General features: G+C 43.6%; 1 protein-coding gene across 3 annotated transcripts in view; it reads left to right on the forward strand.

The window, feature by feature from the left end:
* LOC145392515 (uncharacterized) overlaps positions 1-15,897 on the forward strand; it is a 356,359-nt gene that overhangs the window by 305,275 nt on the left and 35,187 nt on the right. For all 3 annotated transcript variants that reach the window (XM_080266909.1, XM_080266907.1, XM_080266908.1), the window contains one exon: positions 6,402-6,539. In XM_080266909.1, the coding sequence (XP_080123035.1) occupies positions 6,402-6,539 (138 nt within the window). The remainder of the gene's footprint in view (positions 1-6,401; positions 6,540-15,897) is intronic.

A 15,897-nucleotide genomic window follows, 5' to 3' on the forward strand; every position in this document is an offset into this window, starting at 1 on the left:
ACAAAGGAAAAGGGGAAAAAGAAGTGTGTGGTAATCGTAGGGGCATTAGTCTTCTTAGTGTAATAGAGAAACTTTAAGGTAGAATATTTATTGATAGGGTTAGGGAAATAATTGAGGAATTAGTTGGAGGAGAACAGGGAGGTTTTAGGAAGGGAAGAGGTTGTGTAGATCAGATATTCATTCTTAGATCTTTAGTGGAAAAGTTTGTAGAGACAGGAAGGAAGTTGTATGCAGCCTTCATGAATTTGGAGAAAGCATATGACAGGGTGGATAGACAAGGATTGTGGAAAGTATTAAGAATATATGGAGTAGATGGGAAGTTGTTGAATGCCGTGAAGAGTATGTATGAGAGTGCTAAGGCTGCATTGCGTGTGGATAGTGAGCTGAGTGAATTTTTCTACTTGAAGGTTTGATTGAAACAGGGATGTGTCATGTCTCCATGGTTGTTCATTTTGTATATGGATGGGGTTATAAACAAGATAGAAGGTAGGGCAGTGGATGTTGGAGTGGCCCTAATGAGAGAGGGCAGTGTTTGGAAACTTACAGTACTGTTGTTTGCAGATGATACTGTGTTGTTAAGTGAAGACGAAGGAGAGCTGCAAGGCTTGGTGGATGAGTTTAGGAGAGTGTGTAAGAAACAGAATATAAAAGTGAATGTCGAGAAGGTAAAGTTATTGTTTTTGAGAGAAATGAAGTCAGTGAATGTACAGTGATGATGGATGAGGAGGAAATGGATAATGTGAGTGTGTACATGGGTAATGTGGTGAGTAAGGATGGAAGTTTAGTGGGTGAAGTGTTTGAAAGGGTACAACAAGGAAGAAAGGTTGCTGGTTCCTGGAAAGCAGTGATAAGAAACTAGGAAGCGAGCATGTCAGTGAAAAAGTTACTGCATGACAGTATTGTGATATCAACTGTAACATATGGAAGTGAAGCTTGGACTTTGTTGGAGGGACAGAAATCAAGACTGAGAGCAGTGGAAATGAGTTATTTGAGAGGAGCATGTGGAATCACATGGAGAGAGAGACTGACAAATTAGGGAGTGAAGGAGCATTGTGGTGTGGATGTGGATGTAATAGGAAGTGTTAGAAGAAACAAATTAAGTGGTTTGGCCATGTGGAGAGGATGGAGTATGAGAGACTGATGAGGAGAGTGTATGTGAGTGAGGTGGAGTGGGAGAGAGGGAGGGGGAAGCCAAGGATGATATGGAGGGATGGAGTGGAGAGGTATATGAGAGAGGGAGGTGTGAGCTGGGAGCAGGGCTGTGAAATGGCGGGGGACAGGGCGACAGAGAGACAATTTGTTTGTGGCCATCCCTTACGGGATAAAGGTGTCTGGCAATAGATATAGATGAATGTGAAAGAGTTGATGTAAGATGTCATTGCTGAAGTTTGTAAATTGGGTAGTGTGCAAGTTCACAAAATTTTTATTTATTTATTTTTATTTTTTTTTAACAATTAAATTGTAAATAAACCACTCATATTATTTAATATATGAACATATAAAAATCAGCATTGATATTCATTGACATGTGGGATGATTGACCTCCAAATAACCCATGACCACTTTTGCCTTAAATCTAACGAGAATTACAGTGATATGGGTCAATTTACAAATCCCATGGAAAAGTAGCGCCTTTTAGCTTGGCAGCTAGGGTTCTTGCCAAGCCCACCCAGTGGCCTTGGGTGACCACATTTGCTCAGCAGAACAAGAACTTTGATGTGCGAAGCATCGGCCAGAAGGCACTTCATCTGGATAACCTCCTTCTGTTACAATGAGCACTTGTACAGTGTACAGTAGAGTACTCCCCTTGGGTGGTGTCCAGCACCCTTGGCCATGTTTGTCAACTGGTATCCATTTTTGCTGAGCATGTCAGTCATGTGGATTACCATTGATGGGCAGCTAGTTTTTTTACATTCTCCTGTGCTCGTTGCTGTGTGTTTACCCTAGCAGACATCTCATCTCCTTTTGGAAGCAGTGAAGTCTCCCAGTTATGAGTATAAGTTGTTTTAATAGCTGTTTTCTCCTCCTCATGTGGTCCTATTCAGCAGGCACCCATTTCCTTTTGGCCTCTTTGTCTGTCTCTCCATCACCTCTCTGCATTTTTTCTTGCATCCTACATCTTGTTTTAGTTCCCTTCCTCCATTTCTTTGCCTTCTTCCTTTGGGGTTTATGGTGTGAGTTTGAGTGTTTTAGTTCTGGGGCTTTGGGGGTTTCCCTGTTGCTGCATGCCCCTCAGTAACACATGCACATGGGCCATCCCAAGACTCTCCATTTCATTGTTCTCCCAGTCACCTTTCTGCTCAGATGGTTTGGTGTTGGGCCTTTCATCTTATATTCCCCTCTTATTTCTGAATCAGTGGTTTCTCTTCAGCCCAAACCTATTTTCAGAGCCTAACTGCAGGTTACCTCATTTCGTGGTTGACCTTTGTCAATCCATTTTCCCATTCACCCATGGCTCTTTATATATATATATATATATATATATATATATATATTTTATTTTTCCTCAGTGTTGCACCAGTTTCATGGCTCTGGTTAGCACAGCCTGGGATAAGACAGTAACACAATGTCTTTATTACATGGTGACTTGGGATGCAACTGTTTGATGCGCGTTGTGCCCTGAGTCTTCTTGCATTAGCTGCTTTGCACCAACTGACTCAGCTCCTCTCTTCATTTTGTTTCGTTTATAAAGGCTCCAACATGCTTGCATGTGTTGGCCTTTGTCACCTAATAATGGCTGTCCATACTGCTTGATCTCTGGCAGCATCCCTGTTCAGTCCCTTAACCCTGAAGTCACACTCTATGACCTCATCCCTGGTCTTTTTCGGTCAGCCTCTCACAACCCTACCCCCAACGTTAAGTACTTCTCACTGTCTGCACCCAGTAATCATCCCCCGTCCTCTCCGCATACACAAACCATCTCAATCTACCTCTCCTCATTATAGCACCAATACACTCCAGTCCCATTCTTCCTCTTAACTCTTCCATCGTAAACCTAACTCCCCCATGTCTTACATTCAGCGATGCACTACACATCCACCTAATCATTGTCATTTCTCTATGTTTTAGCCTATGAATATCCTCATCCTTTACAGCCCAGGTCTCACTACCATACAGCATTACACACCTAACACATGCTGCATATAAAGATCCTTTTCGACAGAGGGAGAGCCCTCTCAGTGTCAGGAGAGGCAACAGCTCCCTCAGCTTCTTCCAACCACTCCTCACTGCAGCCACAGAGCTAGCTCCAGCACATATCATGTCTCCCAAGTAACAAAACTCTTCCACCCACTCAAGAGACTCACCAGCAAGATCAAGCCATGCATGCCTGACAGTCTCCATTTCCTCTCCCTGACACAACGCTGGATGGTAACCATATAACCAAACCATACGTGCTCCCTGCATGTCAACAAGTGGTTTGGTGGAGGGTTAGTGCCCCTCCTCGTAAAACAAATAACTCAAAGTCAAATGGCCACCCCTTACGTGATTATGGCGTCTGGCAATAGGTAGACAGATAGATAGATAGATACATGATTACCACCCAGTGTAGTAAATGGTTTCCTGGTGTACAGGAAACCATTTGGCTTGTCACTTAGTGTAGAATCACCCATTAATGCAAGTGAAACCAAATATATACAGTTTACTAATAGATATTGCCAGATTCATATATTACCTTCAGTGTTACTAATATTCCCATCTCCAAAAGTATTAAAATTCTCAGTGTCTCACTAAATAGTGCCCTCAGCTGGACCTCTCATGTCAGATCACTTGCTAAAACTGCCTCAAAAAATTTGGATTATTGTACACAGTCCGTAACTTCTTCACTGACGAGCAGTTAGCTATAATTTATAAGTCATGTGCGCTGTCAGCTTGAATATTGCTCACCCCTGTGGAGTGGATGTGGAGAGGTTGCATTAAAACAACTACACAAAATTCAGAATAAAGTTGCCAAAATTATTAATTAATTCATTCATTCATCATCCAATCCTATGTTGCCCCATGAGGAGCGTAAGAGCCTTGGACTAGTCATTTATTAATAACCCTGCTGTTACAAATAAACTACCTCCCCTACAAGTAAGAAGGAATGTTGCCTCCCTTGCATTATTTTACAGGTATTTTTATGGCAAATGCTCAGATGAAGTTGCATCCATTGTGCCACCTTTCCATGCCTTCCCTCATGCTACACAGGCATCTGGCAGCATTCATGACTGGAGTGTCACTCAGCCATATTGCAGAACTTCTGCCTATCAGAATTCTTTTATTCCCTGAACTGCATCTCTCTCTGGAACTCACTTCCCCAGAGTTGTTTCCCTCTTAACTTCAACCTACAGCAGTTCAAGTCCAACTGTTACAGATAGTGTATGAATGGAGGACACCAGTAATCTGGTGTATGGATTACTTTTTTTATTCATTTGTTTTTCCTTCCTCTGTTCTGTTATTTAAAAAAAAAAAAAAAAAAATGGGAGGCATGTTATGTGCTGGAGGTGGGGCTGGAGCTAGCTCTGTTGGCTAGAGTGAGGAGTGGTTGGAAGAAGTTCAGGGAGCTGTTGCCTCTCCAGACATTGAGAGGGTTCTCTGTATGTGCCAAGGGATCTTTGTATGCAGCATGTTTTAGAAGTGTAATGCTGTATGGTAGTGAGACCTGGGCAGTAAAGGAAAAGGATATTCGCAGGCTCAAATGTACAGAATTGACAATGATTAGGTGGATGTGCAGTGCGTCCCTGAGTGCAAGGCCTGGAGGGGCTAGGTTTATGATGGAAGAGTGGTGAGGTAGGATGGGACAGGAGTGTATTGGTGTTGTGATGAGGAGAGGTAGATTGAGGTGGTTTGGGCATGTGGAGAGGATGGGGAATGATAATTGGGTGCAGAAAGTGAGAAACATTAATATTAAGGGTGGGGTTGCGAGGGGTAGACCAAAAAAGACCTGGACAAGTTCATTAAGTGTGACCTCAGGGTTAAGGGACTGAACAGGGAGGCTTCCAGAGATTGAGCAGCATGGAGAGCTGCCATTAGGCGACCAAGTCCAACGCATGCAAGCATGGTGGAGTCTTCAAAAATGAAAACCAAAAAAATTGTCTCTCTTCTGGCATGCCGCGGAGAAGGAAATAATCAAAAGTTGTCTGCACAACACACAGAAGGCCTCTAAAACATCTTGTCCTCTCCGCCCATGAACACAGTCACCTCAGGCATCTAATACATCAGCTGAACAGTATATTTCATGGAACCCACCAAATATTCATCCCGTTGTTCGTCCCAGAAATTCTAGACGGTGATATGGCTGTCACCTTTCTTTACTTCATTATCAACTCAAAACAGTCCATTAGCCATTACAGGCATACAATCCTTTGCACCACCAACACACTTGTTGGTCAGGGTATAAGGGGGACGTTGGCTGACATTTGTATGAGAGAGTAGTGGACCCAGTTTTTTGTATTGATGCCACTACATGATGGCATTCCACTCCAGTACCAGCAAGCACACATAATCACTTCATGCACCTTGCTCACACAACACAGAAAAATATTTAGCATAACCTAAACAGTAGATCTCTGGGAGCAGCAAGCAGAAGTGGTCAGTCTCTTGTGGTCCATCAGGTTTACATCCAGATGAACCTTGGGCAGCAACAACAACTATACACATATGGATGACTCTTAATTTATTGCATATTTCTCAATCATGGTGAAGTTAATTGATCTTAACATTGTCGAAATAATAGAAATAATACTCTCCATGGTCCCTCTTCTCCAAGATGATTGGTGCTGACTTTTGTTTTCTTCTCCTCCTTTTACATTTATCACTACAGACTTACAGTGGTAGTTGGTGGTCTCCATTCATCCACTTGCTTATCTAATGCTGCCCACTTCTTTCTTAGGTGACTGTACATGAATAACAAACCTAATGATGTCTTGTGACACAGGAAACCATTCAGAATGCTGGGTGGTAACCATATAACCAGACAACAGGGTGGTGTAGAACCTACAATGATGCCCCTGTTAACTGGACGAAGAGATGCAAATGTGACATCCATCCAATAACCAAACTTGCTCGTTATTTCCCATGCCTTGCTGAGACAAGGCAATGTCCATCACAAGGAAACATTTGTTCACTGCATGGGACAGCCCTGAAGAGTCAGTTGCTTGCCAGTGGTTGATGGGTCTGCTTGGCCAGACAGACCAAAGTTACTCAGCTACTGCTACTAATCCTTGCTTCAAATTCACAACTTGCCACCATGTTTTGTTATTAAAAAATCATGCTGGGGGAACACCGTCAAGAAATACTAAACATATGATGTTGCATGCAGCTGCAGGGTTAGTGGAACAACATTCAATTGTATTAGTTTGTATTAGAAAATGCAGTTTCATATTACTGTAGTATGTTAAATGAAAGTTTATGATCTGCAGGGTGATATGAGAAGTGCGCAGCAGCATTATGACAATGCTTATCGACGAGCAGAACAGCAGATGGATTCAGTTGCACGTGCTGTTGCTTCTGAACGGTCGTCTCCCACCAAACCTTATCCATCACGCCCCAGAACAAGGGTATGTATTTCTTGTAATGAGAGATAATAATGAAGAGGACTCATAGGTGTATGTTTAAATATAGTACTCTAAATTTTATCATCATTACAAGACGTCACATATGATATCAGTCCCATTATTCGGTACAGAGTTGGTAAATTTCTAAAATTTGTTAGAGACTGAATGGTATCCTCATATATGGTATGGTTTAAAGTTTTCATCCACATTTATGAAATTTTAAGCATACTCTAAAAAGGTCAACACTATGCTTTTGGTCCATTGACAGTATTCTTTTTATTCCTACTATCTCCAGACTATTTTGTTCAGTGTTGCAGAAACTTTTCAAACTGCTCGTATTCTAGCTTTCATATACCTCATAATTGCAGGATGTTTCCTAAAAACTCCATAAAATAATCTGGAAGTAGCAAAGCAATAAAGCAACACCAGACTGAATGAGTTGAGGAAGTAACATAGTTTCCCATGCAACCACCACCAAACCCTATGAGATAGGAGGGGGCATCTCAGTCAGCCACTGGTATAGTGTCTGGTTATTTCATCATGCAGCCAAGAAGACAAAACCACTAATAAACTGAGATTTTTCTTGGCTTCTGCTAATCCAGGAAGCCCTACAACTCCATGGAGTCAGTGCATTCCCTGGCAATATTTGAAAGATAACATCATTCTTCTGTGGTTTGAATCTCTTTTACACACTCACACTACTTTCATTGCACTGGTTTGCCTCTCTCCTCATTTGGAGGAAATGCTGTACTCATTTAGGACATGTTTCTGCCGGCATTTGCTCTTGAAGGATGACATTCATCTGACTCTGACTAATTAATATTTCTTGTGGATGAGATGGTCATCCTGTATATTTTTGCATTGGGATTCTCCTCTTTCACTTCCAGTCCTCCTGAGACAAAGGTGCTTCACTCTGATTACATATATACAGTGTAAGCATAGCCAAATATAACCAAGTAAAACATACCCCTCCAAAAGATTCTTACAAGAATGATGGAGTAGCAAAGAAAGTTAAGTAGTGCTCAGGAAGAGTGGGGAACACCAGGTGGTTCTAATGAAGGAATCTCCTCTGTCAGTATATCTTCCAATTACTGTAAATCCTCATTTTTCGTGGCTTGGATGTTCCGCCAAAATCTCACAAACCATGAAACGTCGAATTGTGAAGCTAAGAATCAATGGGAAAAATAGTGGAGCGTTCCGGTGGGACATGTACTTGTCAGAAAGTACTATAACACCAAACAAGCCCTACCCAAAATTAAATGAAGAGTGTTTACTAGTGCTAAAACAGCATAACACAATAGACATGTACCTGAAAGACATAAAACTGTTATAAAGAGCTGCAACGCCAAAAATCCTTACCAGAAATAAAGTGAAGACTGGCTTGAGTGGCAGGTGAAGGTGTGTTGAGGGTGGATGGGCTAGGTCCCGGTGTCACTAATCAAGGAAAAACTGCCACTTTTCACCAGATTATTTAATTTTTGACATCAAAGTCAGTTAACTAAACCCCGGTCATTTTATGTGCCCTCTTTGTCACTAAAAGGAAGGGAGAAATTATAACAACATTATTTTACTCACTGCTGCAAGGAAGAAAAGCTGTAATATAGTCAAATAGAATAAAAAATTGGTGGGCTGAGTCTACCATCTCTGTATTGGGACGGTTATTATTCTTTCCTTCCTTAAATATCGATAAGCTTTATTTTACATCCATTTCAGGTATTCGGCCATCAAAAAAAAAAAAAAAAATGGTGTTACGAGAAACATGTAACGATTCTTTGTTAAGAAATAGTAGCACGGCTGACAATCATACATTACGATCACAAACAGTAACAAACACGTTTGTCTACTGCCCAGCTGGACCTGCTGTGTATTCACGACACGGCTGAAAATCGTCCATTATGATCATAAACAATAACAACCACGTGTGTCTACTGCCTTGCTGGACCTGCTGTATAAAGATCGTGGAAAACTGTTGCATAGAAAAATGGACAGTGCCTAGACTGAGCATCGGTACACATCGCCTGCAGAGTGTCGGCTGCCAGCTGGGAACATCGAATTGTGGGGAAATTTGCGAATTGTGAGACAACTCAGAAACTTTTTTCTTGCGCGAAAAATGAGGTGTTGAAGTAAAATGCGTCCAAATACGAGGACTTACTGTATATATTTCCTCATCAGGAACATAGGGATCCAGGGCTAGGATACAGTACCTGTACAGTAATGCCCCGATATACGATACCCCTAAATGCGATACCTCGGCTTAGAGATGGGGGTACGAATTGCACCAGGCCTCGATGCGTGATGGGTGAGCCCTGGTTTAACGATGGGCCCTCCGATGTTGCACCTGCAGACTACAGGCCGAAATTTTGAATCACGCATGTTCCCACAGCCAGCTGAGTCCGCCTGCCTCCCAGGATGCGCAGAAATGCTCGCGCAGGCCCTATACCCATCGCTTACCCCACGCTCACCCTTATCGCTCTTCTCGTACCGGCCATCTCAGAGTGAGGATCTCCCTTACGCTCGCCCACCACGTATCATATTGCGCCACCAACATTACACAAGTTCCCATCGTAGTGCATCGTAACTGTGTTTGAGCAGTGCCGTGAGTAGAGCAGTGATTCTAATTGTGTGTGCAGTGTGATATTGTGTGAATTTTAGCCAAAATAAGTGTGATCATGTCTGGTAAGGGTGCTGCATGTGGTGAGGCTAGTGGTGGTAGTAGTGGAGGCCCTAGTCGTGGTGGTAAGCGTCCTGCTAGTGGTGGTGCTGGTGATGTTCCTGCGAAGCGTGTCCGTAAGACTGTGTCAGTGGAGATGAAATTGGAAATCCTTAAGCAGCTTGACAAAGGCGAAGGTGCGTGTTCTATCGCCTTGGCTTTCTACCTGGCCCAGTCAACTGCCTCCACCCTCATCAAGAAGAAGGATTCCATTAGGGCTGCTGCTGGGGAGGTTGCCACCCTCTGTGATGATGTGTCTCATGAAAATCTGACAAACAGATTTCTCCTGGTGGTGGATAATGTGCCTAGCCACCCGCCTGCAATGAAGGAATGGGCCAGCAATATTGAGGTGGTGCTCCCACCCCCCAACACCACGTCTTTGTTACAGCCAGTGGACCAAGGGGTGATCGCTGCCTTTAAGGCCTACTACCTCCACCACACAATGAAGCAGTTGGTAAGGGCCTGCAACAGTGATGACAGAACAACTGTACAGCAGTTCTGGAGAGGGTACAATATACGCCACGCCCTGGAGAATATAACTGCAGCATGGGACGAGGTGAGCCAGGCGACGATGAATGGTGTTTGGTGGAAGCTCTGGCCAGAATGTGTTCACTCCTTCACTGGCTTCCTCGAGGGCGTGCAACCTCCGGCTGTCAAGCGTGTGCAGCAGGACATTGCTGAGTTGTCGCACGAGGCTGGCTTTGGGGAGGTTGACGAGGATGATGTGGAGGAGGTTCTCGAGTGCCACAGGGAAGAGCTCAGCAGTGAGGAGTTCCTCAACATGGAGATCGAGCGGGCGCACCAGGAGGCAGAGGAGGAGGAGGAGGAGGTTGTGCCTGAGGTCCGAGCTCAGAACATCAAGATCCTGAAGGAGATGCAAACAAAGCTGGATGAGCTTACAGACCTTATGAAAACACATGACCCCCTCGCAGGACGAAGCAGGGACACAGCTAATCGGCTTGAGGAGAGTATGAAAGTGTACAGGACGATGCTGGAGGAGAAGAGGGTGGCCAGGCAGACAACGATCACATCGTTCTTTAAGCAGGCCCCCACCACTCCGGGAAGTTGCACATGATCTCCCCAGCCCTCGACGAGCAGAGCATCTCTCCAACCTTCAGCCAGCAGAGAAACCCCAAGGGACACTTCCCACCGAGGACATGCTCAGCCCGTTGTGCTGGACCTAACCTCCAGCCAATTGCCGTCTCCCGTGTCAACTATGTCTCCACTAAGGCACTCTGCCACTTCATTGCTGCCTTCCTCATCCCACCCTCCATCTCCCACACCACTTCGGCCACTGTCTCTGTCTCCATCACAACGACAAGAGCCACCGCAACTGACTCCATTGCTACCTCATCATTCATTGCAGCAGTCTCCCTCGCCACCTCACCGGACATCGCAGCTGTCTCCTACACCACCTCCTCTATCATCGCATCACCCCCAGAGCCATCGCATCGCACCTCATCGCCATCGCCTGAGCCAGCGCATCACACCCCATCGCCTTCGCCTGAGTCATTGTATCGCACTCCATCGCCTCCGCCTGAGTCATCACATCGCACTCCATCGCCTCCACCTGAGTCATCACATCGCACTCCATTGCCAACCCCCTCTGACCCTCCCCTGGAGATAGGGTTTGAGGGCTTTGAGGAGGAGGACTGAGTGTTGGGGAGCACCACGTGTCCCCTAGCCTCAGGGGGTATAGCAAGGATGATGACCAGGACTGGACATGGACCTACAAGAAGTAAGTGATGAGAGGTGTTTGATATTCTCTAACCTATTCCTAATGCTGGGAATGATACTAATAAAAAGTAGCGGCGCTCCCATTCCTGTTACTAGTTCGGGAATGGCGTTACCGGTTTCACAACTTGATACGAAATGTAGCGGTGCTACCTCTACTTTGGATAAGGTAAAGGTAGACCAAGGAATGGTTAACAAAAATCTGTGATATAGCAACACACTATTTACTGTGTTTGATAATATTAGTCAGTCTGAGTGGTTATGTTGTGTACCAGTAATGTCAGTATATACTTATATTGAAAATAAAAATAAAAAAACATCATATACATGTCGGTGTCACTTTAATGAAGCTTAGAGCCGTAGGTACAGGAAAAAGCTATTTACTGTATAATGTAACAAATGTTCTTTTACACTGTTACCTAGTATACCTACTGATAGTAACATATGTCAGTAAAAGGCAAAATAATGTGGCCAACCAGTGATGCATATCATATAGATTTATTACATTTTCAGTGATACCTATTTAAGATATGTACAAAAACGAAAGTAAAAATGAACTGGGGCTTTCTTTTAAAGACTATTTATAAAATAGCAAATTTTTTTTTCCATTACTTTAAACTGAAAGTAACATACTGTTACGAAATAATAACGTAGTGAGTAAGAATTAGTCTGGAAGAGAGAGTGGGGGAGAGAGCGGGAGTTAGAGATGGGGATAGTTAGAGTTGAGTGTGTGTGTGTGTGTGTTTTGCCTACTTCTAGCTGACATCCTTATTTATCTTTACTTAATTTAAATGATCGATAATTAACTAGCAAATTCCTATCTAATTATCACACATTACTAATAAATAATAATGAGCTACTGATGTAATGTAGAACAAACATCATTAATTGACAGAATTGACGAAAGTATTATTTTTCATCATTAATAAATACAACCAAACCATCGGCATATCTGTATGTGCTCACCGACTCCGGACCCGTATTTGTCACGTGAGTAGCGAGGAGCGCGGTAACACATGAGTACAGCCAAAAAGTAGCGGCGCTTTCAGTTCTGCTACTGGCTAAAAAAGTAATGGAGTTACCACCATCGCTATTAAAATAGTAGCGGCACTATGTAGCGCCGCAACTAATAGCGGCGCTAGTCCCAGCTTTGCCAATTCCTTATGATTTTCAGTGAGTTATTTACAGGTGTTAGGCTTGGATTAGCTTCCTTGACAGCTGTTAGGCCATTTAGATTGCCTTTAAACCTGTTTTTGGGCTCATCTTGGTGGGTTTTGGACTTGGTTGGGGGGGAAAACCAAGGCTGGTAAACGGTTCACATTGAAATACATGTTAAAAGTACCGCGATATACTGTATGATACCCCGCCTAACGATGGGGTTTTACCTAACCAATTAGATTGTTAAACCGGGGTATGCCTGTACTTGATCCCCAAATTTAAGGTGAAAATGACCAGTGGCTCACCACTAAATGGCATTATGTGATGAGTAAATTCAACCAACCCTCATATTCTTTTTTTAAATACAAGGAAGGAGGATTCAGCAGCTAGAAGCCTGTTAGAATGTTCCCTCCAAGAAAAGATAAAGAAATAACAGAGTGCCTTAACTGCAATGACCATCAGTTATCTGTTGGATCATATGGTTACCACCCATTGTAATGAGTGGTTTCCTGAATTACAGAAAAATATTTGACATGTCAGCCATTATAGACCTGAAGGTAGCACTGCATCAAAGAAAGCTAGCCAAAGAAAAAAAAAGAGGAGGAGGAGGAGGACCAAAGCCACCATAGGAAGGAGAAGAAACAAGGGAAAGAAGAGAAGAAACTGCAAAGAACAGAGAAGGAAGAAAAGAGTTTCTGCCCCACCACAAGCTCAAAAACCCTTAAAATCTCATGCTATGGAGGCCAGAGGACATCCAAGCAGACCACTGAGTAAAACTGAACAGCCAGGAAGGTGATCAACATGTTAACATGAAACTGCCAAAACAAAGCAAAGCAGACTGGGTTTAGCCAGGAAGGTATATCACTCAGATAAGAATGGTTTCAAGAGACAAATGATGTGTTGGTTGCACATGGGATATCTTACTTGCAAGGATACTAGGTTAAATTGTGAAGTTCACTGCAGGGGTTCATTAAGTGCATGGCTGAAGTGATTTTCCCCTCATCCAGAGCAGTTACAAGACCAGAAAACCTACTCTAGGCACAGTACAATGTTTAATTTCACAGGCTCTCAGTTCTGAGAGGCTGTTAAATTGAGGATTGTTATGAAAGACATGCAAACTAACTTAAAAAAAAAAAAAGTTGTATCCAGAATAAATCATAACTGTCTGGCAACATTTGGATGCTTGTAATTGGCTTAAAAAAAAAAAAAAAGTTGTATTCAGAATAAATCATAACTGTCTTACATCAAAACAACACCCAGCACATGATATAATACACAGATACTGTCATCTCTCCCCCCTCGCCCGCCTCATACCAGCTTCCAGAAGCATATCCATACTCAAATCAATCATACACAGATACTGTCATTTCTCCCCCCTCACCCGCCTCAGACCAGCTTCCAGAAGCATATCCATACTCATATTACTCGCTGCTCCATTCAGTCACTTAAAGACAACACACAGCAGCATGCACGGCCTCCTGATACCCACCCTTCTGAATCCTATCCCCTCGTGAGGACAGGGTGCATTTGGCCAGGCTGAGATGTGGGCATCATCCAGCCCTCTTAAGTTACCAGAAGAGGCTGGATGACTCCAACACTGATGCCTCTCCAAAATGTAACACAGCACCCCATACTATTAAGCTCATTGTAGAAGACTGCATTGCACACAGTCACCTACGCCAACAACACAACATACATTCCTTGAGAGCTCTGTGGGAAAGCCCAGTCTCGGCCGTGGCCCTCCTTAGGGACTCGGGGCTGTTCGGCCAGACTGCCTAGGGAACAACTACCACTACTGCTACTACTGTCTTGCAACATTTGGATGCTTGTGATTAGCTCTGCCTATGAGTGGTAGCATCAGACTTGTAGTGTACCAAACCACAACCTGTAGTTTGCTCTTACCTCTCATAAGAATGGTTTCTGAATATAGTGGCTGCTTTAGCATTGTGCGATGTCTACTATATTACATATAATAACAACATTATATGTAAGAAGACTTTTGTGTATTAGATGTGATAAATGAATATAAGAGTTATGGCAAAATACAGTAGACTCACTTATCAAGCAGCTGATTGGTCAACAGTGGGAACAATATTATTGAATTCTGTATTATGGGAGATGAAAAACTTACGAGACTAACTGCTAAGGGTCAAAACCGTTCCCACAGTCACCCCTTAACCCTCATCCTTTGGGTCACGTGGTATCTTGTGATGGCGGGAGTTCTAGTCCCTTCAGTCATGAGGTATCACATGATGACTGAGGAGTTCTAGTCCCTTCATGTCATGTGGTATCATATGATGACTGAGGGGTTCTAGTCCCTTTGTGTCATCAGGTATCACGTGATGACTGAGGGGTTCTATTCACGTCGAGTCACAAGGTATCTCGTGATGACTTGGGTTCTAGTCCCTTTGGGTCATGAGGCATGACATGACGACTGAGGGGTTCTAGTCCCTTCGGGTCACATGATGGCTGAGGAATTCTAGTCCTTTTGGGTCACGAGGTGTCATGTGATGATAGGGGTTCAAGTCCCTTCAGGTCACAAGGTATCATGTGATGACTGAGGGGTTCTGGTCCCATCAGGTCATGAGGTATCATATGATGACTGAGGGGTTCTAGTCCCTTTGTTTCATAAGATATCGTGATGACTGAGGAGTTCTAGTCATTCTGGGTCATGGGGCATTGCACAATCACTGCCTTGCCATAGTTTGAAGAGCATGCCCATAAATATGGTGTCCTCTGGCCACTGGCATCTCATTACAGTCAGCTGAATGCATATCAGGCAATGTCAGTCATGTGCTTACCTCTAGCAAGAAATTTACAAAGTGGCATTGCTCGAATCCTTGCCTGCCAGCCTGTGGCGCACCACCTCCACCTCTGACAAGCCAACCCCCTCTCCCCCCCACCACCACCACCAAGAAAGGAGCATAATGATAGTGCCATAGGGTGTTAATTTGATATAATAGTCTCTCTTCTGTCGAGTCATAAGTTGTCATCAAGTGGCATTGCTCGAATCCTTGCTTGCCAGCCCGTGGCATACCACCTCCACCTCTGACAAGCCGACCACTACCACCACCACTAGGAAAGGGGCATAATGATAGTGCCATAGGGTGTTAATTTGATATACTAGTCTTTCTTTTGTCGAGTCACAAGTCGTCATCGACAGATGAGATGTATCACGTGGAAAACGCAGCACCACCCTGGCTCCCGTCCTCCCATACGATGCCTTGCCATCCTCCTTACCCTTCTCTTGTACGATGCTTTTTCTGGGTGAAGGTGATGTGTTAATTTGTAATTCTTGGTTTTTGCTCCCACAGTGCAAACAGTGTGTGACAGTGATGTTTGTAAATAGTTTACAGTACAACACTGATATTAGGAAATATTGTGTACAGGTGATGTGTAAGTAGCTGGTGACCTGTGAAGAAAGTGAGCAATAGTGATGTGTAATTCACAGAAGTGATGTGATAAATTAATGTGTGTAGCAGCAATATGTATAGTATTTATAACAGTGACATATGTATGGTATATAATACAGTCACACCTCATTAAGTGATGAGGTTGTCAAGTGCCATAGGGTGTTAATTTGATAAAAAAGTCCTAGGCTGATCCAAGTCATCACTAAAGGTCTTCCTTGAGACTGGGGGACAGCTGGAGGGCCTAGACCATTATTCCAGGTCCTCAGGAGGAATTGAAGAGAGATGGGGAGAGCATACCTTTTTTTTTTTTTGTGCGAGGAAGAAGGAACCAAAGGCCATGAGCCTG

This window comes from Coenobita brevimanus, chromosome 22 (assembly GCF_032717465.1).
Source record: "Coenobita brevimanus isolate Jiangsu-jjx chromosome 22, ASM3271746v2, whole genome shotgun sequence".
In the NCBI taxonomy this organism is placed as follows: Eukaryota; Metazoa; Arthropoda; class Malacostraca; order Decapoda; family Coenobitidae; genus Coenobita; species Coenobita brevimanus.